Source organism: Jaculus jaculus, chromosome 3 (assembly GCF_020740685.1).
Source record: "Jaculus jaculus isolate mJacJac1 chromosome 3, mJacJac1.mat.Y.cur, whole genome shotgun sequence".
In the NCBI taxonomy this organism is placed as follows: Eukaryota; Metazoa; Chordata; class Mammalia; order Rodentia; family Dipodidae; genus Jaculus; species Jaculus jaculus.
The window spans coordinates 1394547-1420846 of record NC_059104.1 but is presented as its reverse complement, the minus strand read 5'-3'; the positions used below and the strand labels follow the sequence as shown (position 1 = coordinate 1420846).

The 26300-nt window shown below is 47.2% G+C and overlaps 1 protein-coding gene across 8 annotated transcripts in view; it reads left to right on the top strand.

The window, feature by feature from the left end:
- The window catches only part of Atp11a (ATPase phospholipid transporting 11A), a 128697-nt gene that overhangs the window by 81367 nt on the left and 21030 nt on the right, over positions 1-26300 (top strand). For all 8 annotated transcript variants that reach the window (XM_045146003.1, XM_045146002.1, XM_045146009.1 and 5 more), the window contains exons 9-22: positions 250-314; positions 1403-1484; positions 2521-2671; positions 3824-4021; positions 7893-8066; positions 11268-11437; positions 13296-13367; positions 14997-15070; positions 18858-18961; positions 20098-20279; positions 22085-22336; positions 23377-23554; positions 25759-25861; positions 26047-26192. In XM_045146003.1, the coding sequence (XP_045001938.1) occupies positions 250-314; positions 1403-1484; positions 2521-2671; positions 3824-4021; positions 7893-8066; positions 11268-11437; positions 13296-13367; positions 14997-15070; positions 18858-18961; positions 20098-20279; positions 22085-22336; positions 23377-23554; positions 25759-25861; positions 26047-26192 (1951 nt within the window). The remainder of the gene's footprint in view (positions 1-249; positions 315-1402; positions 1485-2520; positions 2672-3823; positions 4022-7892; positions 8067-11267; positions 11438-13295; positions 13368-14996; positions 15071-18857; positions 18962-20097; positions 20280-22084; positions 22337-23376; positions 23555-25758; positions 25862-26046; positions 26193-26300) is intronic.

The following is a 26300-nucleotide window of genomic DNA, read 5'->3' as shown; positions in this document are numbered from 1 at the left end:
GTGCTGCTGGGGACACTGTTGGGGACCCTACCTTGTGGCCTCTAGAAGGCTGGAAGTGTCTGAAGTATTCCAGGTCAGTGGGGTGGGAGCTACTATCCTGCCTTCCTCTGGCCTAGCTTTGTAATCTAAGTGTGAGCAGATGTGCATTTAAATTGCTTCCTCTTAGACAAAGTCTCTCAGACAACTGAGATGATTTTTCATCCCATGCCCACCTCTTGCTCACATTTGCTTCTGGTCTTGTCTTTTCAGGCCATTAGGATCAGAAAATTTACTTCTCAGAGGAGCCACACTCAAGAACACTGAGAAGATCTTTGGTAAATATTTTACTTTGAAAATCATTGATAATAGCTTCTAATATCCAGGACACATTGAGCCAAGTTAAAATTTGCCATCTTACCCCAAGAATGCTGCCACACACCTTAAGGACCTTCAGACTTGCGGGGCAGGTAACTGCCTCACAAAGAAATAATGGAGCCCAGTGCTATAGAATGATGACAGCAGAAAGTATGGCTTGCTTATTAAGGGACTATAATTTGTGACACAGAAACATGAAATTATATCCACGAAGGAATTCACAGAATACCATACTGTAGGAAGTTCCTCTCAGTCTGCATGTCATTGTTAGTACTTCCTGTTACTGGTGTGCTATTTCCCATTTTAATTTACTAAAACCACTTTTTATTTATTTTTTATATGAGAGAGAATTTGGGCACCAGAGCCTCCAGCCATTGCAGTTGGACTTCAGATGCATGTACCACCTCGTGCACATGTGCAACCTTGTGTATGCATCACTTTGTGCGTCTGGCTTACATAGGATATGGGGAGTTGAACGTGGGTTCTTAGGCTTCACAGGCAAACACCTTAACCACTAAGCCATCTCTTCAGCTCCAAACCACTTTTTATTTATTTTGAGAGCGACAGACACAGAGAGAAGGACAGAGAGAGGGAGAGAGAGAGAATGGGCGCGCCAGGGCTTCCAGCCTCTGCAAACGAACTCCAGACGCGTGCGCCCCCTTGTGCATCTGGCTAACGTGGGACCTGGGGAACCGAGCCTCGAACCGGGGTCCTTAGGCTTCACAGGCAAGCGCTTAACCGCTAAGCCATCTCTCCAGCCCCCAAACCACTTTTTAAAATAAACATTGTGCCCTTCTGCCAGAAAGCTCAATATATTAAAATCTGAACTAGAGAAAATAATGTGCAGATTAGTTTGTATATAGGAAAAACATCCTTAGTATGAAGAAACCAATTGTGTGGCCCTTGGGAAATTTGTTTTCTGGTGACATTGGAAATGCCATCTGTTTGTGTGAGGATCTGTTTTCCCCAAAGCCATGGAGCTCGGCCTGAGCAGGAAGGAGAGCAGGCATGTCTGGTGCCGACATCACACCGACTCTTCTGCTTCCAGGTGTGGCTATCTACACAGGCATGGAGACCAAGATGGCCTTGAACTACCAGTCAAAGTCCCAGAAGCGATCTGCTGTGGAAAAGTAAGGCTCTTCCCCTGCCACTGCCTGAAAGCTGACTATTCCTTCTAAGTCCAGGGAGTGTCTTTGTTGGTACTCAGAGAACTTTCTTTGTTCCTGGTGTGGTAAACTGCCACAGCCCTCCTATCTTGGGCTAACATGCTGCGTGTGACCCAGTTCCCAAGTTCTATTCCCATAGAAACCTCAGATGAGAGTAAATATCTAACCCCTTTCCTGGGTACTTGGTGGGAACCCCACATTTTATGTTACGGTTTTCAAGTCTGCCTGAGTTGAGTCAAGTCTCGATGGTTGTGTTGGGACAGTGGTTGGACTTCTGAGAAAGTGGAATTTGGAGGGTTTGTCTTTTACCCTTGCTAGTCATCCTGGCTTGATGTGCACAGCTAAGGCTATGCATGCTGCCTCGTGAAGCTCTGTCACAGATATGCCAGAGGCTGGTGATATACTTGCCTGCATCTTCTAAATGACCCAGAGATGTTGTCCCTGTCCATCTGTGACTGATTAATTTGAGAAAGAAGCCTGGCTTTTCATAAGCCAGCATATTCTACTTATAGATGTCTGCATGTGACAAATAGGGTTCAGAAATAGACCATGCAAACAAAACCTCTTCCCAAATCTGCCACACCTTGATTTAGCATGGGCATTCTTCCAGTCATGGGTACTTCTCAGGGTGCTCACCTTCCTCTCTCTCCCTCTGGGGTAAGAGCTCATTTGTTAGTGCCTGACCATAGAAGAAAATGCTCTGGCTGTACTTGACATTTAAATGGGGAAGTTGTAGTGGCACAGACTGGCTACTCCGCCACTCCACTGCAGCAGTCAGCCTCCTCTCCTTTCACATGGCTCATTCTCACAGCCTGTGAATGACTACCAGTGACCATTGGTGAAGGCAGCTAGCTACCAATGAGTTGGAGTTTCACTCCACTTGCTCAGGCCAGGCACTGCCCTTTTGTGCTAGGTTGCTCTGCCACCCATAGGAAAGATGGGTAGAGAGAGCCCTGCTCCCATGGGTAGCCTCTGATGGCCACCACTGTCTCTGCCCTAGGTCGATGAACGTGTTTCTCGTTGTGTACCTCTGCATCCTGATCAGCAAGGCCCTGATCAACACAGTGCTGAAATACGTGTGGCAGAGTGAACCCTTCCGAGACGAGCCATGGTACAACCAGAAGACAGAGTCAGAGCGGCAGAGGAACCTGGTATGGAAACTCTCCCTTGAATGAGCAGTGATGACTCCTGGGCCATGGCTGCAAAAGGATGGCGCCAGAAGACAGTTAAGGCAAATTTCTTACATGCAACGTAGAGCCTTACCAAGCCTAAGACAGCTTGGTGTCAGGCACCAGCTTCCCTACTGCTTTAAATACCAAAATGGACAAGTCTGGAAATGATGTGTTCCTATAGGAAAAATACAAGGACCACATATGTCCAAAATTGTCTTGGTGTCTTCAAAACCTAGTATAGCACCATTGAGATAAATGGTGGGTACTATGGTAACCTTAGCAGGATGGTGTGTAAACACAGGCTGGTGTACACCTGGGGCAGAGCCAGGCAATGTCCAGACACGTAGGCCTGCATATACTGAAGGCAGAATAGGTCTGTGTGTAAGCTCAGACCCTGTTCTGAGACTGTTCCATATCAACTTGTCCCCCTCTTAATATGAACATGCATTCATAGATTTGGGGGAAAAAAAGTCATTTTGAGCTGATCATGCACACCTGTAATCCCAGGATTTGGGAGGCTAAGGCAGGGAGATCACCACTTTGAGGCCAGTCTTGCTTATTTAGTGAGATCCTGTGTCAAAAATTAAAATGCCATTTTTGTTTTGTTTTGTTTGTTTTTTTGAGTTAGGGTCTCACTCTAGCTCAGGCTGACCTGGAATTTACTATGTAGTCTCAGGGTGGCCTTGAACTCATGGGAATCCTACCTCTGCCTCCTGAGTACTGGGATTAAAGGCGTGTGACACCATGCCTGGAAAAATACCATTTTTTTTTAACCAGACTTGTTTTATCTTAATAACTTAGAGATTATTTCTTAGTAAGTTTAAGGATTCTTAGTTGCAGAGGAACATTATGAATTCTGAAAAATGATAATCCAATTGGACCCCAGCTTGTGTGGCCTCTGGTCCCTGGTAATGAGGTTTATATAGTCTTACCAACCCGACAGTGCACCCATCCAGCCCATCTGTACTGGGCAAGACATGACAAATGGCTGCACTGTCCCCAGTGGATTCTTGTCTTTGGATTTAAGAACATTTGTATTCGCAAGTGGTACTGGTATAACTCACACCCCAGTTGGAGATTTTCAGTCCTTGCCATGTGACTGTGGATTGCTGACATGGCCATTGCTCGCAGTTTCTCAGGGCATTCACCGACTTCTTGGCCTTCATGGTCCTCTTCAACTACATCATCCCAGTGTCCATGTACGTCACGGTTGAGATGCAGAAGTTCCTTGGCTCCTACTTCATCTCCTGGGATGAAGACATGTTTGATGAGGAGACAGGAGAAGGGCCTCTGGTCAACACATCTGATCTAAATGAGGAGTTGGGACAGGTCAGTATTTGCCCTGCATCAACCCGCTGTGGCTTCTCTGGTTACTCTTACACAGTTAAATCTTCCCACTCAGATGAAACTTCTTTCCTTTGTAATTTGCATATTTCAAATTTAGAAGTACCTTTAGTCAACAGCAGTATGGAGCTTGATCTTAGTTTGCATGGTAACAGAGAATACTTCTCCGTTTATAACATAATATAAATGTTGCTCATTCTGGTGTGTGCAGTGATGAGTTTCAGGAGGGCACAGCGCAGTGAGAATGCCAGAGCCCCTGTTTTTAGGTGCTGCCCTCTTCTTTTATAGGTGAGATTTATTCCTCATGGCAAGCCGCATGACTTCTTGTTAAAGTGGAGACTTGAGGGCTAGAGAGATGCTTAGTGGTTAAGGCACTTTCCTGTAAAGCCAAAGGAGCCATGTAAGCCAGATGCAGAGAAGGTGGCTCATGTGTCTGGTGTTCATTTGCAGCATGCCCATTCTCTCTGTCATAAATAAAGTAGCTTAAAAAAAAAAAAAAGAGACTTGACACAGTTTCTGTGATGTGGTATGTTGTAGAGGTCAGAATACAGGCATTTAAACTCTGCCCTGCAGTGTGACCTTAGTTCCCTGCGGGTCAGGGTTGGAGTTTCCTGCTCTGGACTGGGGGTTGTAGCAGGAGCCTGCCTGCCCTGCCAGACTAGAGCAGTGTGATGAGATAGTGAATGTGAGGCATTCATTACCACATCAAGAATAGTCACCTATACCTGCCCCTTGCACCCTATCTGTATGAGGCCACCAGGGTCCTCACGACTTGAGCACAGGGCAGATGTGCACCCATACCTGCCCCCTGCCAAGCCCCAGAGTTGCCTGCAGAGAAAAAGACCCCCACAGAAAGCGCAGTTCCTTTCTTGTCACTCTGCTCCTAGGTGGCCTCCCATCCAAATACTAACCAGGCCTGACCCTGCTTCACTTTCTAAAAAAATATTTTATTGTCATTTATTTATTTATTTATTTGAGAGAGAGAATGGGTGCTCTAGGCCCTCTAGCCACTGCAAACAAACTCCAGACATGTGCGCCACCTTGAGCATCTGGCTAACATGGGTTCTGGGGAATTGAGCCTCGAACCGGCATCCTTAGGCTTCACAGGCAAATGCCTTAACTGCTAAGCCATCTATTCAGCCCCCTGCTTCACTTTTGAGATCAGATGAAATTGGGCATGTTCAGGGTGATATGGCTGTAGACAAGCATGGCCTCTAACCCCTACTGCCATTCTGATCCTTCCCCAGCCTTACGTTGCAGGAAAGGCCAGTTGGTGAATAGCAGTTTATTAAATAAAAATGCCATGATGGACTGGCCCATTGTTACATAGCAATACTGTACATAGGCTTTAGACTGACAGGCACACATCTTTGGTCCCCAGGTGCAAAAGAGACAATTCTGTCTGTTGGAGGTGCCAACTTTCTCATATCCCACCAGATGTCTGTGTGCACAGCAGAAATGACAGCCTTCCACGGATACCCCACCCAAAGTGCCTCATGCATGTGGTGCCCTAAGTTGACCCCCTTTCCCAAGGAAGAAGCGGAGGCTTCAGAGGCTCTCCAAGCCTCCTCAGAAGTCAGGTGTGGAGCCACTACCTGTCCTGGAGGACACATTGCCTGTCCCCCCGCCAGAGGGTTGTGCTGCAGGTGGTGTCAGTGGACAGTGCTTGGAACATCGATCAGCATATGATTGGGTTGACAGACACAATCCAAGAAAGAGCAAAGGCTGGTATTCCTAATGGGCACAAAAGCAAAACCTCTCAGTGAAACACTAGCAGCCAGCACCAGCAGCATAGGACAGTCGTCACCACAAAGGATTGGGCCATCAACCCGGGTACAGGATGGGGCAGCACAGGCAGATGTGTGAATGTGATGCCTGTACTCCATTACAGAAGGGCAAAGACTGATGATCACCTGTATATGCAGGAAAGGTGATGAAAATGTCTCTCAGCACTACAAAGGCCAAATAGGTCCACCCCATAGCCAGTGTCACCAGCTGGGGAGAGGACATAGTTGGTAAAGTGCTTGTCACACAGGCATAAGGTAGAGTTTGGATTTGCAGAACCCACATAAATGTTGGATAGGAGTGGCAGTGTGTTTAGGAGGCAGAGACAGGGATAGCTAGACTAGCTGAATTGGCAAACTCTGGGCTCAGTTGAGAAACCTTGTTTTGGTAAAATAAAGAAGAGAGGAAGACTCCCGATGTCAGCCTCTGGCCTTCACATCCACACACATGCAAAAGCAGAAGTAAGAGAAACTTCCTCTAAGATCAAGAGCAACCAACAGTTCCATCTCTGTATCATCACAGTCATGTAGAGAAGGCAGGGCCACCCAAACAGGGAAGGAGGAAGTTAAATTGGCCAATTTGCAGACCAGTGATCTTTTCTGACTAAAACCCTAAAGACCACCAGAAAGTGGTTAGAACTAATAGATTCTGTTAAGTTGAAGGATATAAAATCAGCATACTTAAAGGCAGTAGCCTTTCTAAGCATCATTGTCAAACTACCAAATGACTAGATCAAAGACTCAAGCACCTGCCTAATAATGAAGGAGCATACCCATTGTTTTGAGTCCTTGCTTATAAAACAAGCAGTAACATAGTGGATCTGAGGATTAATTGAGACAATGTCCTGTGCCTGACATGGCGTGCATTAGGTGTCCAATGTAATGATTTTATTATTGTCACAGTCACAGTCTCTAGAAATAGACCACCTGTCGACTAGGGCTGAGCAGATTGTTGAGTCACTTCTTGTTTGTTTTCCTCATTTTAACCTTTTAAAGTGGTTTTAGAGTTCAGTAACATTTTGTTCTAAATTATACCAAATGTTATATTCGAAAGTGTGTTGGTGACTTGCCCAGCAGTCCCTCACCTGGTCCAGGTTAGTCTGTGAATCACTGCACTGCAGAAGCTGGTATCTGGAGGCATGTTTCAAAAGGAGACCACCTGTGTTATCCGTGTAGTTGCTGATTCTCAGATTGGTGCCAGCTAAGAAACCATTCACTCATCCCCAGGGTCCTCAGGGATGCAGCAACACCCCTCCCCTGGCTGTGTGACCCTGGGGGAGGCCCCCCTGGGCTTTGTGCTGGGGCTCAGAATGTGTCTCAGTCACACTCTCAGGGAACATTCTGTACTTGTGGTTTAGTTGTTAGGACCAAGCACACAGGGGCCGGGGTATTTTTTTACTGTGGAAGAATGAGCACATAACTTCACTTCTCTCTAGCCCTGCCAGTGTGCTTTTTCCTACACTAAACTCCAGCTCCCTTCTGCTGCAGAGCTGTATGTCTTTACACCCACATGGGCTAGAGTGCCCTGCACCTGATGGATCCACCTCAGGATAGGCAGCATCCCCCCCACCCCCGTGTCACCTGTTCACAGAGGATATGTAACTATGACCTCCCAACATTTGTAGCTTAAAGCTGGATGCAGCCTCACACTTCAGTTTTCTTTTTGAAATGTATTTCATCCTTTCCCTTTTTTGGTTCCTCTTTTCTAAGCCTCACGTAGTCCTGACTTCAAAGACACAGAGAAAGTTCATGCTCTTCATTTGTCTCACTCTTATTCATGAGAGTCAGGCTTCCCTTCATCCTGACAGGTGGAGCCCTGGTTCCCCAGAGGAATATCTCGTAAGACCACATCCTTGTCTGCTTTTGCATCATTACCAGTATGAGGAGTGTGGGGCCTACCCTATTTGAATCACACTTGTCCAGGTTGCTAGGTGTGCAGTGGGCACCCACTCTTGGTACTGGATTGGTGGAACAGACTGTCAGATGTCCATGTCCCACTAGAATCATGAGGCAAGGGGTGAGATGTGTCACCTGCCTGAGAATATTCTAACTTGCGTGTGCCTCATTCACAGGTGGAATATATCTTCACAGACAAGACGGGCACCCTCACAGAGAACAACATGGCCTTCAAGGAGTGCTGCATTGAGGGCCACGTCTATGTGCCCCATGTCATCTGCAACGGACAGGTCCTCCCTGACTCGTCAGGCATCGACATGATCGACTCTTCCCCAGGCGTCAGTGGGAGGGTAGGCACCATCTCTCCACTGGAGAGGGCATGTCTGTGCCATAGCTGCTGGGACACAAGCGCACATGGTTCTCACGTACAGGTGTCTCCATTCATTCAGGGCCTCTGGCAAAGGCAGAAATCCTCTTTGGGACTTCAGTTATGTCATGGTCACATACCACCATCGTGCTGTGTCCCCCGAGGGGGGGGGTGGTCATGACCCCTGCTCTAGAATTGACTTGAAAGTACTGGAAGAGATGGGCAGGCAGTGTGTTGAGTGTAATGTGAACATACACATGAGCAAAGCCACACACACACACTGTACACAGATATACATGCACACTTATGCTCCCACACAACTGAGTGCTGTGGCTCTGGATCCCAGCATCTCTGGACAATCTCAATCCTTGCTACTTAGAACACTGTTAGAGAACATGCCAAGGCCAGAGCCCTGAGGATGTCCACAAAGAGCCAGGGGTGACTTGGTAATGCTGGGTTACACCTAGGGCATCCCCTCTTAACACGAGCCCATCTTGGTGTCACAGAGAGGAGGGAGATGCAGATGTCCTGTGGTTGTCCTGAGACGTGCCCCATAGCACCTCCACATCCTCCCTTCCCCACCCCAGCTCCCACCATGCATGTTGGCGTCAGGAGAGCCCTTCTTCTGCCACTATGCCGCCCTAGGAATCTTAAAGCCTGGACGGCATCATGCTGCCAATGCAGGGGAATCCCAGGCTCAGGTCTGGGTCAGCCTTCTGTGACCTCTTGCATATCCCTCCACGTTTCTTAATGCTAATGTCTACAGCTGGAGCAAGGGAACCCCAGCTCCTGTCTTGTAGTCTGTGTTAAATGAACTTCAGGCTGCAGGCATACAGCAAAAGATTAAGTCCTGTGGGATGCAGTCACAACCTTGCTGTTAGGAGACTATTTCTGTCATATAGGCACATGGCCAGAAACAACAAAGCGAGGTGTTAGTGAATGTGTGTTGGTTGCACAAGTAACCCAGTCTCCCTAACAGTGACCACTCCCAAGTCTACTCAAAATAATTCCTGGGGCTAGGTGTGGTGGCACACGCCTTTAATCCCAGCACTTGGGAGGCAGAGGTAGGAGAATGGCTGTGAGTTTGAGGCTTCCCTGTGACTTCATAGTGAATTCCAGGGAGCCTAGGCTAGAGTGAGACCCTACCTCGAAAAACAAAAAACAGCAATAACAAAATCATTCCTGGAATTGTCATTCTCTTTACCTTGTGTGATTACGATGTGCATGTGTGCGGGTGTGTATTATGATGTGCGTATGTATTATGATGTGCGTGTGTGGGGGTGTGTATTGTGTGTGTGTGCGGGTTTGTATTATGATGTGCGTGTGGGGGGAGTGTATCATGTGCATGTGTACGGGTGTGTATTATGTGCGTGTGTGGGAATGTATTATGATGTGCGTGTGTGCGGGTGTGTATTATGATGTATGTGTGTGGGGTGTGTGTATTATGTGCATGTGGGGGAGTGTATCATGATGTGCATGTGTGCGGGTGTGTATCATGATGTGTGTGTGTGTGGGAATGTATTATGTGTGTGTGTGCAGGTGTGTATTATGATGTGCGTGTGCGGGAGTGTATTATGTGCATGTGTATTACGATGTGTGTGTGTGGGCGTATGTATTATGATGTGCGTGGGGGGGAGTGTATCACGATGTGCATGTGTGGGGGAGTGTATCATGATGTGCATGTGTGTGGGTGTGTATTATGATGTGCGTGTATGGGAATGTATTATGATGTGCGTGTGTGCAGGTGTGTAGTATGATGTGCGTGTGTGCAGGAGTGTATTATGATGTGTATGTGAGGGGGAGTTTATCACGATGTGTGGTGGAGGGAGTGTATCACGATGTGCGTGTGTGCGGGAGTGTATTACGATGTGCGTATGTATTACAGTGTGCATATGGGGGGTGAGGGTGTGTATCACAATGTGCATATGTATTACGATGTGCATGTGGGGGTGTGTATTATGTGTGTGGGGGCAGTGTATCATGATGTGTGTGTGTGCGGGAGTGTATTACGACGTGCATGTGGGGGGGTGTTATGTGTATGGGGGTGTGAGAGTGTATTACGATGTGCGTGGGGGGGTGAGGGTGTGTATCACCATGTGTGTGGCGGGGGAGTGTATTACGATGTGCATGTGGGGGGTATATATTATGTTTGGGGGGGTTGTGAGGGTGTGTATTACGATGTGCGTGGGGGGTAGTGTATCACGGTGTGCGTATGTATTATGATGTGCGTGTGTGGGGGAGTGTATCACGACGTGCATATGTATTATGTGCGTGTGTAGGGGAGTGTATCACGACGTGCGTATGTATTATGTGCGTGTGTAGGGGAGTGTATCATGACGTGCGTATGTATTATGTGCATGTGTAGGGGAGTGTATCACGACGTGCGTATGTATTATGTGCATGTGTAGGGGAGTGTATCACGACGTGCGTATGTATTATGTGCGTGTGTAGGGGAGTGTATCACGACGTGCGTATGTATTATGTGCGTGTGTAGGGGAGTGTATCACGACGTGCGTATGTATTATGTGCGTGTGTAGGGGAGTGTATCACGACGTGCGTATGTATTATGTGCGTGTGTGGGGGAGTGTATCACGACGTGCGTATGTATTATGTGCGTGTGTAGGGGAGTGTGTTGTGATATGCGGGTGTGTGTTATGTGCATGGGTTGGTGTGTATTACAATGTGCGTGTGTGTTGGTGCGTATTATGATATGCATGTGTGTGGCACATAGTGTGCTTCCTCAGTTCACTCTTCATCTTTTCTTTTTTTGAGACAGAGTTTCTCACTAAACATGGAGCTCACCAGTGTGGTGACTGACTAGCCAGTAAACCCTAGGGATCCACTTGTCTCCACCTCCCAATGCCCTGGGATTACATGCATGACTGCCACGTCTGAGCTTTATATAAGCACTGGGGGTTTCAACTCAGGCCCTCATACTTGTGCAGTGAGCACTGTACTCATTGGCCCATCCCCAGCCCATAGATCCTTTCTTTTAGTCTTCACTGCCTGTTCATCCTAACACAGATTTCCATGGTAATCAATGCTGGGGCACATGTGACTTCTCTGTAAGCACTGAGACAAAGCTAGCAGCGCACCCTCTGGAGGCCACAGCCCCTGCTTTGTAGACCCAGCAGTTTCCGTCTCAGGTGGAGTTGTTGCAGATTTCCCTTGACTGTCTTGACAGGAGCGAGAGGAACTGTTTTTCCGTGCTATCTGCCTGTGCCACACTGTTCAAGTGAAGGAAGACGACCCTGAGGATACTATTGACGGCCCCCGGAAATCACCAGACTCAAAGTCCTGTGTGTACATATCATCATCACCTGATGAGGTGGCACTAGTCGAAGGTGTCCAGAGGTGAGTCCGGCCCCCAGTGGCCTGCTTGGTGATGAGCCAAGGTCTCCAACCATGTCAGGGGTCCTCCTAGAAAGCCCGGCCCATGACCTCTGTGCTGGGCAAGTCTGAGCCCAGGCATCACTGTGGAGGCAGTCCGTGCTTGTTGCCATGTTTTCAATGTGGTTTCCCCCTTGCCATCCACAGTGAGCTATTGCAAGTCATTCCAGATGCTCTCAGCCTCTAGGTGGAACACGTCCCACCGCACCAGTCTTCCTGATCCTAGAACACAGGCTGGCTGCCACGGGTTCCAGTCACACAAACAGGCCACGGGCAGCTGTGGGTAATGCCTTTTCTTTGTGTCTGGTTACCCCAGCTGTCTTTTTTAATTGCCACTGCAAATGTATGTGCACGTAGACATGTGTGCCACTTTGTGCATCTGGCTTTATGTGGGTATTTGGAAATTGAACCTGATCCATTAAGCTTTGCAAGCAAGGGCTTTTAACCACTGAGCCATCTCTCCATTCCCCAGCTGCACTTTTTGCATCTGACCTGGAGGTCTGATTGGAGGTACTTCCTGGTAATAAGACATAGTATGTTAATCATTCAGGTGGAAAAATAAACATTCTAGACATGGAGCACAGTTTCATATACATGATTTCTCCCAGATGTTCCCAGCTCACGATTCTCATGGGATGTTGCACAGTGTCCCCTCTTTGCTGCCACTATGAAATGTGCACAGCCTCCAGGACAGCCAGAGAGGTGGGAAGAGTGTCTTCACACTGAAATGTTTTTCCTGTGCTGTTTGTGTGGTAGCATAGATGTGTACATGTGGTCCTGACTAGATGTGCAAGCACACACACAGTCAAGGCCCTTGAGGCTCAGTTTACTTCCTCTTGAGGTGTACATGCAGGTTGAAGCTGTCTTTTGCCACAGACAGTAGAAATCAGGACAGGCTGTCCTGTCATCCGTCCTACGTGTCACTTCTTAGGGCCTTTGCCTCAGTGCCAGCTCCCACTAGGGCAGGTGGCCACCATCATCCACACTCCTACTACCTGCCCACCATGATTGCTGGTGCTGTACTAGGCTGGTGTGTTCTTTCCCCTGTCCTTTGGTAAGTTCAAGGCCACGGGCCAGGCCCCTGTTCACTCTCCAGCTGTGGAAAAGAGCCCATGAACATTCCACACACTGCAGACAGCCATCCTGGGCCTGTGTCCCATTAGTCAGATGACAGGGTTGTCTGGGAATAGTGCCTTTACATAGGGCACTTAGGTAATTTATAAAGAACAGAATTGATCTCCATTCTTGAGGGTGATGAGTTCAGGATCAAGGGCCTAGTATCTAAGGGGATGTCTTGAGAAATCATAAAATAGCAACAGCATCATACAGGGAAAGAGAAGAGGAATGTGTGAGGAGCCCTCTCCTCTCCCTTGATGGCCCCAGTAGTCATTTCATAAAGGTGATGCCACCTCTTGGCTTTGTTGCACTGGGGCCAAGGGTTGGGGATGGTAGACTATAGAAGATAGTCCCTGAGGGTCCTTCTCACGCTTGTGTGATACTCTCCTAGGCCTACTTACCAGTGAGTGGCAGTCTAATTAGAAGCAGGAATTGCAATCCACAGACCTGCTCATTGTGTGAGCTGCTGGCACTCACAAGAGTGAGCCTCCAGAAGCAGGAAGGGCTGAGTGAGTGAAACCATGTTCTTAGATCATTTTCTGAGATAGTAAACAAGCACTATGATGTCCTAACTTTATAATGTATGTAACCCTTTTACCAAATGTGCTCTTTCTTCAAACCCTTACCTCAATGTGAAACGGGTAGTCCATAGAAGAGGAACGTCTGGCTTTCAGATTAAGCCCTGGGTTTATCTTCTCTGTTGCAGGCTTGGTTTCACCTACCTAAGGTTGAAGGACAATTACATGGAGATTCTAAACCGAGAAAATGACATTGAGAGGTGGGTGCCATACACACTTACACACATACTGGCTCAGGGTGAGGAGCCATCTATACATTGCACCCACAGTGCACTTCCTTTCCAGTGGCAAACCAAGAACATCATGGAACCTTCTAGGCTCCTAGACAGTGGGAGGGGAAGAGGGTTGATGGTGTTATGCAATTGGTTCCACCAAGTGTCTTCCTAAAAAATGTAGATTGGGCTCAAGAGATGGCTTAGCAGTTAAGGCATTTGCCTGCAAAGCCAAAGGATCCTGGTTCGATTCCCCAGGACCCACATAAGCCAGATGCATAAGGGGGCTTATGTGGCTGAAGGCCCTGGCACACCCATTCTCTCTCTTTCTCTCTCTTTCTCTCTCTCTCTCTCTCTCTGCCTTTTTTTCTCTCTCAAATAAATAGTAATACATTTTTTAAAAAATGTAAAGTGAAGGCTGGAGAGATGGCTTAGTGGATAAGGTACTTGCCTGCAAAGCCTAAGGACCCAGGTTCGATTCTCCAAGTCCCACATCAACCAGATGCACATTGTGGCACATGTGTCTGGAGTTCGTTTGCAGTGGCTGGAGGCCCTAGCATGCCCATTCTCCGTCCCTCCCTCCCTCCCTCTCTCTCTCACAAGTAAATAAAAATAAATTTAAAAAACTATTTATAAAAAGTAAATTGATGTAAAGTGAAAAAAGTTAGATCATCAAATATATTTTGGTACTAAATCACCTAAAAGTGGGTTATACTCCAGGACTATTCCAACCTCCTAGCTCCAAGTCTTCACAAGGGGAGTAAGTGGGCAGTTTTCCTTAAGTGTGGTGCCAAGCCCCTGGTCACAGGAGCACAGTATCTTCTGTTGTTCTGAATGATCAACTTCTATTTTTAGGGATCATTTCTAGAGTTGAATCACTGTCCCTGAGATAAATGACAAATACCACCTTTGACTTGGATTGAATATCGTGCTTCCTTATGAACGAGCATAAGTGTGCATTCATAGAAGCGGGCAAAGAACATGAGATGTAGTTGTGATGGCCTCAAAACAATTGGATTTAAATTTTTTGTTCTTAAAAAACATAAGCTCCCAGGTGAATGGGAATGGGTAAACGCCTTGCCTTGGGAACGTGTTGACAGGAACTTGGGAACTGGTTGATGCCAGCCGCCCCCTTCAGAGCAGGGCCTCCTGGGACCTAGCCCCTGCAGGCCAGTGACTTGCTGGTGGGGCTTCTGGCTTCCAGCTGGGAAGGTCTGGAGAGGTGTCTTCACAAACTGGAATGTGCACCACAGCATTGCAGATCTGCCATGGGAACAGCAGACCCTGGCACCCCACACTGGCCCCTGCTGGTCTCAAGCCCAAGGAGTTTTCTGCATTAGCCTGGGGGCTGTGGAGCTGATTTTGATAGTCCAAATGCCACACAAATACTATGAGCCTTTTTGAGGTGTCAAAACCTGCACTCAGCCGGCATACTTCTCCGGTGCTGGTACCAGCACGTGAGCAGAGCTAGACATGCTGTGAGGTCTACACCACTCAGGGGCTTCCCACACTGGTTGGACAGGGAGAGGGGTTGATGCCACCTTCTCCCTGTGGAATTTAGTGATTGCCTAGACTCAGACCCAGGGGAGAGTAAAACTTTCTATTTTTCTCTTTCAGATTTGAATTACTAGAAGTTTTGAGTTTTGATTCTGTGCGGAGGAGAATGAGTGTAATTGTAAAATCCGCTACAGGTAACATTTGCTTTCCCTTGACTTCTTACCTTGTACGTGGTGGTGGTTTTACTCTGATGGGCAAAGTGTTTACTGGGAATAAAGAACCATTTATTCCTTTTTTAAAATCATGAATAAATCCGCCCATAATAATAATAATTTCAGAGGGAAATGAGCACTGGGCTAAGCATCCAGCGCATTCTGTGACTGTCCTTGGTGCTGAGTTGGGGACATTTCAATGTGTATGTCATTCCCATCTCCGAGTGTCCAACTGCTGTGCTCTGCAGACACACCTCAATAACATGGGACATGTTTTGAACACCCACCTTTAAAGACACTGTGTGGGTTTGCTCAAATTTCCATGCTTACATTCAGAATGTGGCATGCACTGGGCTTTCTTGGCTGGCCAGTTGCCGTGATAGTGAAGCTGTACTCAAGGACCATGTCTCCTGCCTGTGATTTCGAGTATGGGAGGATAAATGAGTGGGGCACAGACTTACATCACCCTTGACAAGGTGATTCTAGCCGAGGTCTGCATGTGAGCTCTGTGCTGATTGGCATTTACCTCTTGCTCCTTCCTCGTGACCTGGGGCTAGCCCTATTGTGTCAGCTTCTTGTCATCCAGAAGGTTCCATGAGGTCTTCCTCAACCTGTCCAGAGGACTCTCACACAGGTGGACTGAGGGTGGTATGCCTTGCTCCCCACCTTGCCTATTGGTCACTCTCTGTTACAATCTGAGGCTCAGTTGCTACTGGTTCTCTGCCCTCAGACCAGCACATCCTGAGGATGTGCCATTGCCTTCCTTTGCCTGCCACTCCCCAGGGCTACTATCTCACAGCTGCACATCGACTTCCTGACTCATAATGTGAGGTGCTCCACAGGTCCCTCCCTGGGGCACTGGGACACCTTCCTGGGCCAGGCTCCCCACAGCGTCCACTCTGGGAGACGGCCATCCCAAGGATTCCTTCTGTCTGGGAGTATGTTTGTGGATGCTCCACCATACCTCCCACCTTTCCAGGGACAGCTTAGCAGCTGTCAGGTGGGAAGCTGTCCCTGTTGCCTTAGTCACAAACCTCTCCATTGTCAGTGACAGGTCTAGATGTGCCCTCTCTGGATCTGTGTCACCTTCAGTCCCTGTGGCTGCAAGGATGCAGAGCCTATAGTTACAGTGACCTGCTCACTTAGCCCTGCCCATTCCTGAGCACTCAGCAAACACTGTCAAGTTAACCAGTGAAAGGTCAAACGTTCTGTCAGAAGATGAGGGATGTTGTGATAATACAGGGGGACATTGAGTGCCAGGTGACACTCTGTCTTGTGGAAGATGCCTGGTGAGTTGCCAAGATACAGCTTTGACCTGGGGTGGAGAGACCCAGTGTTGTGGAGTTTGTTATCAGCCAGTCTCCCAGCCTTAGTTCGAAGTTTCATGTTGGCATGAGCTAAGCAGTCGTCTCCCAGGTGAGCTGTTCTGATGTCCCTCAGGTTGGGACCAGCTGAACCTTCTTTTCCTTCAGAGAGCTTGGCAGGTGTTGCAGGGTGCTGACTGACTTGTGAGCAGCATCCCAAGGCTCTGTCCTGGTCTGAGCTCTGTGTTGGTTGTGCAGCCACTTCAGGATGCCATGGCTACTGGGAGCCTTCCATCTGTTTCAGTCCAGGTTCCACTGTCTCACATTATCCTCCTGCAACAGCATTCAGTGAGAGAGAGAGCAAGTCCCACCGGTCAGTCCTAGCCATGTTTCAGGTTGTGCATCTGAGTGGTTAATACTTCCACAACTAGGAAATAAAGCAAGATAGGTTCCTGACATATGGCTGAGCCCTGGGCACTAATCCAGGACTTGCCCTTCCTTACCCTGTCCTGGAGAGTTGGCCAAGCCAGTCACCTGTGGGCCACTCCAGCCCTGTGGCTTTAGTGCCTGCACACTTCCAAGCACCCTCAGCATTGTGGACTTCAGAGACCTGCCCCTGTCAGGAAGCTGGCCTTCCACCCGCCATCACAGGAAATCATGCAAGCACCCTCAAGAGTTGTAGAGTTCAGAGACACGCCCTTGTCAGGAAGCTGGGCTTCCTTCCACCCGCCATCACGGGAAATCACACAAGCTGTGGCATGCCCCTTCCCCGCCCTGCAGCCACCGTGATGCAGCACAGTGGCGTTTGCACAGCTGCACGCAAACATGCTACCTGGTACCAAGTCGCAAAGCCCCGTGGGCCTGAGACTGCAGAGCAGAGAGGTCCAGCCTGAGCCTGTGCTCACAGAGCAATGTGTCTGAACGAGTTGTCTCAACTTAGGCCTCATCTTGGATGCTACTTTTCTATTTGCCAGTGTTTGTTATTGGGAAGGAAAACTACCTTGCATCTTGAGGAATGAGCAGTATGCCTGCCCAGCACATAGGTTTTCAGGGTCAGGAGAACACAGCAGGACATGGGAACAGATGGGTTATGGTGACCTGACATCAAGAGGATGGCCTGTTCATGCCAAGACCCACTTCACTGTCAGAACAAGTTTTTGTTCACCTTCCCGTATTTCAGGAAGTCACAGCCCTCCTTTCAGTCAACCACACTACTTTTGTTGCAGTATACCCACCCAGGCCCAGGGGCATTCTACTCTGTTATTTTTTTTAATTTAATTTTTTTGGGGGGGTTTTATTTATTTATTTATTTATTTGAGAGCAACAGACACAGAGAGAAAGACAGAGGGAGAGAGAGAGAATGGGCGCGCCAGGGCTTCCAGCCTCTGCAAACGAACTCCAGACGCGTGCGCCCCCTTGTGCATCTGGCTATCGTGGGACTTGGGGAACTGAGCCTCGAACCGGGGTCCTTAGGCTTCACAGGCAAGCGCTTAACTGCTAAGCCATCTCTCCAGCCCAATTTTGGGTTTTTTGTTGTTGTTGTAGGGTTTTACTCTAGCCCAGGCTGACCTGGAATTTACTGTGCACTTTCAAGATGGCCTCAAACTCACAGCAATCCTCCTACCTCTGCCTCCCCAGTGCTGGGATTAAAGGCGTGTACCATGCCCGATTCCCTGGGGCATTTTACTCCCAGTTTGTTTGTTTGTTTGTTTGTTTGTTTGTTTGTTTGTTTGTTTGTTTTTTCAAGGTAGGATCTCCCTGTAGCCCAGGCTGACCTGGAATTCACTATGTAGTCTCAGGGTAGCCTCAGATTCATGGCGATCCTCCTACCTCTGCTGGGATTAAAGGCAGCCAACTGTGCTTCGGACTCCTGAGTTTCCTGAGGGCTCCATATTGAGTGAATAAAATGAGGCTATAGATTTCTTTCTTCTGATTGTAACATGACAACCCATCCCTGAAATTTTTAAATGGTCTCAGTATTGGCTGGCATTCCTGGTTTTCTTTACAAAATTATTCATTTGTTTATATAAACATGTCAGGGCCTCAAGCTACTACAAATGAACACCAGATCTTTTTTGCTTCTAGCTTACATGGATGGTTTGGGTATTGAACCCTGGGGTTGCAGACTTTGTAAGCGAGCCCCTTTAACCACTGAGCCATCTTCCCAGCCCCTGGTTTCCATTTTAAAAATACACATTTTTATTAATTTGTGAGCAAAGAGGGAGGGAGACTAAGTATGGGCACACCAGGGTCTCTTGCTGCTTCAAACAAACTCCCAATGCATATTCTGTTTCACGTGTCTGCTCTATGTGGGTTCTCAGGGGATTTGAGCCCAAGCCAGTAGGCTTAACTGCTGAGCCACTTCCTGAGCCCCACATTTTAAAATAACAATTTGAAAAGTAATTTTCTTTTATCACATTATGACTATAGTCAACATTGTGGTTTTTCTTTTCCCTCATGCTCAGGAGAAATATATCTGTTTTGCAAAGGGGCAGATTCTTCAATATTTCCCCGAGTAATAGAAGGCAAAGTGGACCAGGTCCGATGCAGAGTCGAGCGCAATGCAGTGGTGAGATGCTAACCTGTTCTTTGGCCCTCTTCATCCTGCTTCACAGAAGCTCTCTGGTTCCTCGTTCAGTCCTGGCACTTTTTGGCATTGAGGCCTGCTTCCACTTCCTGTCTGCTAGGAACTGGTAATGGAAGGCCTCATTTCCTCCTGCTTGTCCTCCAAATCCAGTGACTGCTCTGTGGAGGAGCTCACCTCCTTGTGGCCAGCCCGCCAGCACTGAGCAGTGTAGTGACCCTGATTTCCCTTGAAAATGATGGCTTTCTGCTCTAGTTCATTAGGACCCAGCCTAGTGTCAGCATCCCAGATGCCGTACCATTTACGTCCCTTCCAAGAGTATCCCTGAATGTCCTGGGCTTTATTAAATTTACTAGGGCAAAATTATTGAAGTCTTGCTGTTATCTGAAATCTCACATGGGTATGTGGGGTTTCTGCCCCTCCTCCCGCCAGAAGCACCTCCAACAGAGTCACTGAAGACAGGTTCAGGTTAGCGTTAGCGAGTATGCTCGACATTGTTCATACTTCATTTGTTCCGCAGGGTTCTCCTGTTTCCCTGAGAGAGCAGCACACAGTGCAGTCATTATGTTTAAGCACATATGTGATCTTAAAATGAGCACTTGAAATGCTTATGTAGGACTTGGAGCTTCTCTGTTATCCATCAGACTGGGTGAAGGAACAGAGCACGGAAAGGACCCACGTCCCGGTCATTGTCCCGGGATGGTGTCCTGCACATCACTGTGCCAGGGAATGATCCTGGTCAACCCGCAGTGCACGATAAGGTCAGACTGCCTGACAGGCACCCCACTTGAGCAGTATTACTTGATATCACCACAGCATTGCAGATCACTGTCCTGAAAACTTAAATTGAGCACTGTGTTTATAAAAATGAAGGAGCAGTCTGCCTTCTGGTTCAATGGCCCTGAACTACAGGAGTTTTATCTGGGCACCTTAAGTTATATATGTAATCCATGTCTGTTCATTTACAGTGTGGACATACTTGGATGTGGCCAACTGGTCCCCTTGAGGGTGGCTAGGTTCTGACTCACTATCCTCATTTTTCTTCAGAGAGGGTTTGAGGAAGTTCCTGGGAGTGATATTTTGCAGGGTTCATGGTAGTTAAACATTGTCTTATATCACAGGAGGGACTGCGGACACTGTGTGTTGCCTACAAGAGGCTTATCCCTGAAGAGTATGAAGCTGCTTGCAATCTGCTGCAGGCTGCCAAAGTGGCCCTTCAAGATCGGGAAAAAAAGCTAGCAGAAGCCTATGAGCACATAGAGAAAGATCTCATCCTGCTTGGTGCTACAGCTGTGGAGGACCGGTAACGATGCCACTCATCTGTGTTCAGTTACAAATGATGGCAGGATGGGATGGCTTGGGGTGGGGTCAGGGATGGATGACCCATCACTCACACCTAGTGCTGATGTGTTCTTCAAGGGGGCAGGTTCAGCTGTCCTTCCCTGAACACAGAGTGATGACCTGAGACATAGTAGGTGGCTTACCACCCACCAATCCCATGTCTGAAGTCATACTTTATCAGAAAACAATTAAGATAGTGTTTTTGTGTCATGTTATGAATAGTGACACAGGTTTTTTATTTTATTTTTCCCTTACGAAGGAATCAGTACTTAACTCATTCCTCCATTTGTTGCTTGATGTTTCTGATCACAACTGTGACCTTGTAGATTTTAATGTCTTCAACATACTCATCATGTTTGTTGTTTCTTGTCAAGGAAACCCAGAGCCAGCATTTGCAAAATTCTCCAGGCCTCAGACGCCATGTATTGTTTAAAAAGTTATAAAACCAGAGGGTTTTTCCCATCTCTAGATCTCTGAGCCTATGATCTTGACACTTGGGGTCAGGAGGTTCCTCCCAGAGTCTTTCTAACCAGTATTCAACTGCCCCTCTCATTCAGCACTCTGTGGGTACAAGAAATGTTTTATGCCTTCCTGAGACTGTAGAATTTAGAGAGAAGGACAGGCGTCACACTGGGCTAGCAAGGCTGTGACGACAGACCTTACCTGGGCAGTGCAGCTTGGCAGGACAGTGTTTGTCCTTGATCTGTTTTTGTTTGCTTGTTTGTTAATTTAATTTGTTATTTTATATACAACAGGTAATCCTCTTTTATCCCCTCATCCCATTTCCTTTTACCCTGGAGGCCCTCCTTAGTGGGGTTATTGTATTCACTGTGGAGTCAGTCCCTGTGGGGTAGCAGGGGACCATGCCTCAGGGTATTCCTACCTACTCCGTGGCTCTTACAATCTTGCCACCCTCTCTTTTGCAATGTTTTCTGAACCATGGCAGGCCTGTTGGCAGTCTGATTTAGTGTGGAGTTTTTTGTAGCCTCTAGATTTCTGCGTTGATAAGTTTAGATTGATCACAGTGTCTGTCACCATCACCCTGGAGCTGGTTGTCAGGCTAGCAGTAAGAGCAGTACTCATGTCATCAATTCCTCTTCAGTTTCTCCTGGGCCCTGGCAGATGTGGTAGAGATGACACATCTCGTGATGGGCAGTTAACTATTTTCTTGTCTTATCCGATAGATCTTGGTTCTCCTCTGTCTTCTGTGCCATCTGTAAAGTAAAGCAGATTCTCCAAACAAGAGTGAGAGCACACTCGGGAGGCAGAGGTAGGAGGATTGCTATGAGTTCAAGGCCAGCCTGAGACTACATAGTGAATTCCAGGTCAGCCTGGGCCAGAGTGAGACCCTACCTCCAAAATAAAATAAAATAAAGAGAGAGAGAGTGAAAGCAGGGGCTGGAGGCATGGCTCAGCAGTTAAGGCACTTGCTTGCAAGGTCTAATGGGCCAGGTTCGATTTCCCAGTACCCATGTAAAGTCAGGTGCATTCTGTCTTTCTGATTGCAATTTTTTGTTTTTTTGTTTTTGTTTTTGTTTTTGAGGTAGGGTTCCACTTTAGCCCAGGCTAACCTGGAATTCACTATGTAGTCTCGGTGGCCTCAAACTTTTGGTGATCCTCCTACCTCTCTCTCCCAAGTGCTGAGAATAAAGGTGTGCACCACCACACCTGGGTCTGCAAACTATTTTAATGGCTTCATGTTTCTGAACTTCTTTCTTCGACACCTTTTGTTAACACTACTGTTTTTTCTGGGTTCCACCTGCCTAGGCTCCAGGAAAAAGCTGCAGACACGATCGAGGCACTGCAGAAGGCCGGAATCAAAGTGTGGGTGCTCACTGGAGACAAGATGGAAACAGCCGCAGCCACCTGCTATGCCTGCAAGCTCTTCCGCAGAAGCACGCAGCTGCTGGAGCTGACCACCAAGAAGATTGAGGAGCAGAGCCTGCATGACGTGCTCTTCGAGCTGAGCAAGACCGTGCTGCGCTGCAGTGGGAGCCTGACCAGAGACACCTTCTCCGGGTAGGCACACTCCACTCCCTCCTCTGCTTACAAGTTGGTGCCTCACTGTCCTCATGGGGACCCTGGTCTCTTCTGAGCACTAGTGCCTGTATCCTGCTGGGTCAAGCAGAGGGCAAGATAGGTGCTTTCTCTTTACAGCAGTTAATTGAGATGTGTCGCGCACGCTTGTGTGTTTGTCTGCCTGCACATGTGCATGCAGTTTCAAGCTATTAGGTAGAAGATACAGAAAGACATTTTATTGGACTAATTCTCACCTGCTCCCAAGCCTCAGAATACATTCTGGATGCCTTGGAGCACTGTGGCCAAATCCAAGAGGTAGTAGCAATACAGACTATTGGTCTGAGATGAGCTGTATGCCAGAGTTATTTCTTCCAAAAATATTCAGCCATTTATTCATGCAGGGATGAATGCCTGTCCTTGCTGATGTTAGGGTCATTGTCTACTTGAGTCTCTTTAGATGGTCATGAATGAGGGCTGGAAAGATGGCTCAGCGTCTGAAGGCATTTGCATGCAGATTGTCACTAATGAGGCAGCGGTGGTATAGTGGTTAGCCTACCTGCCTTCCAGATTGTCGTTAATGAAGGCAAAGCAAATTGGCTCTCTAGTCAAATGCAAGTCATGTTCTTTATGAATGGCACAAAGATCTTTCCCTATGCCTGATGTACCTGACCTCATTGTGAACCCCAGCTCCAGCACCAGCACAGATAGCCTAGGTGATTCCAGCCATGCAGATAGATGGAGAGTGGTCATAGAGTCAGGAATAAAGGTGTCCTCCTGGTGTCCTTCTAGTGGTGTCTTGGTACTGGAACTTAGGCACTAGCTCACTGGAAGCCACAGATTCATTAAAATGCAATCATAGATAGTGGCCACAGGTGCTCTATCCAATACTGTGCAGACTGATGAAACAAAACACATTACCTTCTCCGTCCCCTGTATTTGTAGCATCTATAGCACCTCCCTGCTCCATATGCACATATATATGTATTCTAAACCATAGATTCTGTGACTGAGTAATCTTTCCCATTTGTATGACCTAACAGACTCTCAACAGATATGCATGACTATGGCTTGATCATTGATGGAGCTGCGCTGTCTCTGATAATGAAGCCTCGAGAAGATGGGAGCTCCTCCAGCAACTACAGAGAGCTCTTCCTGGAAATCTGCCGGAATTGCAGTGCTGTGCTGTGCTGCCGCATGGCACCCTTGCAGAAGGCCCAGGTGCTGCACTCTCCCTAGCATGTGAAGGACGTGTTGCATGCTGCAAACCTTCACTTAGACCTCAGTCTCTAACTGCTAAATGGTGTAGAGAGGTGCCACCTTCTAGAAATAGGTAAAAACAGTAAAAATTCAAAACCTGGACCTTAGATACTTCTTAGGGGTCCTATAGATGTCTTGGCTTCCCTTGCCAGGTACAGCTGTCACAAGCATCCACAAAAAGGGTGTAGGGAAGGGAGCTCATGTTCACAGAGCAGCTATGGTGTGCCATTGACAATCAAATTTGGACACTCTTCTGTCTTTAGACTATAGGTAGTCTTTGCATTTCTTGTTCTTGTAGGAAAACACACTAAACTAAACTCCTATTGGTTTTTGTTTTGTGTGGTATTTTTGTTTGTTTGTTTGTTTTTGGCTTTTGGTTTTTCGAGGTAGGGTCTCACTCTGGTCCAGACTGACGTGGAATTCACCATGTAGTCTCAGGGTGGCCTTGAACTCATGGCGATCCTCCTACCTGTGCCTCCCGAGTGCTGGGAATAAAGGTGTGTGCCACCACGCTCAGCTAAACTTTTTTTTTTTAATATGTTAAATGCATTGTGAAAAGCGTACTTGAACACAGTGTCTTTCCAGTGTCTATAAACTAGACAAGATCCCACTTTTAAAAAAAGATGTTTTATTCATTTATCTATTTGTAATCAGAGAGATACAGAGGAGAGAGAGAATGGGTATGCTAGGGCTTCCAGCCACTTCAATCAAACTCCAGATGCATGTGTCATTTTGTGTATCTGGCTATATGTGGGTACTGGGGAATCAAACCCAGGTTGTTAGGCTTTGCAGGCAGGTGTCTTAACCACTGAGCCATCTCTCCAGCCCAAGATTTTATTTTATTGTAGCATATTTTAGGTACAAGAGGCCAAGTGACCTTGAATTGCTGATGAAGAAAATTCAGGGCTTGTCAGGCAGATCCCTCCGGGAAGGTAGAACACATGGTACACAGCCTGAGAACCAGTGTTGGGAGGCACAAAGTTGGTGCTGCTCCAGTCTGTCAATAGCACTAAAGGTACAACCAGGTCCCTTGACAGTTCTCAGAGAAGGCAGGGTGAGACTCAGGAACTCCCTCTTATGTGTTTGGCTCCCTGTAAACTGTCTCCAATTATTCCTGAATGACAGCTTAGGATTTCCTGTATTATTTTTGGCTCTCAACTGGTTTTGAAAAGTTGTATATAAATGAATTTATACTTAAGTTTCTTGTCGTTTTAAAAAATATTATTCATATAAGGGAGATAGCTTAGTGGTTAAGGCACTTGCCTCTGAAGCTTAAGGGTCCAGGTTCAGTTCCCCAGGTCCCACAAAGCCAGTTGCTCATGGTGGTGCATGTGTCTGAAGTTCGTCTGGAATGGCTAGAGACCCTGGCATACCCATATTCATTTCCCTCTTTCTCCCTGTCTCTCTTTCTCTCTCGTAAATAAAAAATAACGACTTAAAAAATACTTATTTACCTAAGAGAGAGAAAGGGAGGAAGGGTAGTACACCAGGACCTCCTGCCACTGCAGATAAACTCTAGGCTCATGTGCCACTTGGTACATCTAGCTTTAGGTAGGCACTGGGGAGTGAACCTAGGACAAACAAGTACTTTTAACCACCATATCTTCTCTCCAGCTTCGATTTCTTGTCTTGAAACAAGAAAACAGTTCACGATTTTCATCTTTTCAGTTTTATAACCTAAACCACTATACTTAGGCACATGGAGGGGAAAGGCTGAATCTCTGAAGAAACTGACTTGGACATTATAAGGAAAAATTTTTAGGGAGTATTCACCATGTTAAGTTGCCAGGTTTGCCTTTTTTACACATGACAAACTTAAAATGGTATTTGGAACAGCTTATTAAGAAAATAGTTGCTTTGTAGCAAATAGCACCGAATCACAGTGCCTTTTCCAGTGCAGTGTTGGATCTTCCCTAGTCTGTTTAAAGACCTGAATATAACTATAACTTAGTCTATCTGCCTTTTTTAAGTCATGTCCTTGTAATCTATCTTAGCAAGTTTTTACTTTTTTTCTTTCAATATAATTATTCTATATGGAGGAAGTAAGAGCTATAAATTAGCCATGAACAGTTTTCCCTTTTCTACACTAACTTCATACCTTTGCTGGTTTTACCTAGTTTATCACTAACAAAACAGAAGCTAAACTACACTTGTTTCTTTTCCAGATTGTTAAGTTGATCAAATTCTCAAAGGAGCACCCGATCACATTAGCAGTTGGTGATGGCGCAAACGATGTCAGCATGATCCTGGAAGCCCACGTGGGCATAGGTAAGCTGCTGCTGCTCCGGGCTGCTGTCCACCGTCACTGCTGACCAGGTGCGCTGTTTTGGCTAGACTGAGGCAGTGTCATAGCACGCAGAGGGACAGTGGGGCTCTGTCTGTAAGTCATGCGTATGCCCGGTAGTGGTGTCCTGTGCTTAGCTTGCCCGTGTTCCTTCGCTCCTTGCTTCTAGGGGTCATTGGGAAGGAGGGCCGCCAGGCTGCAAGGAACAGTGACTATGCGATACCGAAGTTTAAGCACTTAAAGAAGATGCTTCTCGTTCATGGGCATTTTTACTACATTAGAATATCAGAGCTTGTGCAATACTTCTTTTATAAGGTAGGACCTGTTTCTTTGCTCTTCTCATAGTTCCAGTGGCACATGACCCACACAATTCCATGACTTTCAGTCACTGTTTCAAGGGTCCTTTATGTATAAAAAGAAAAA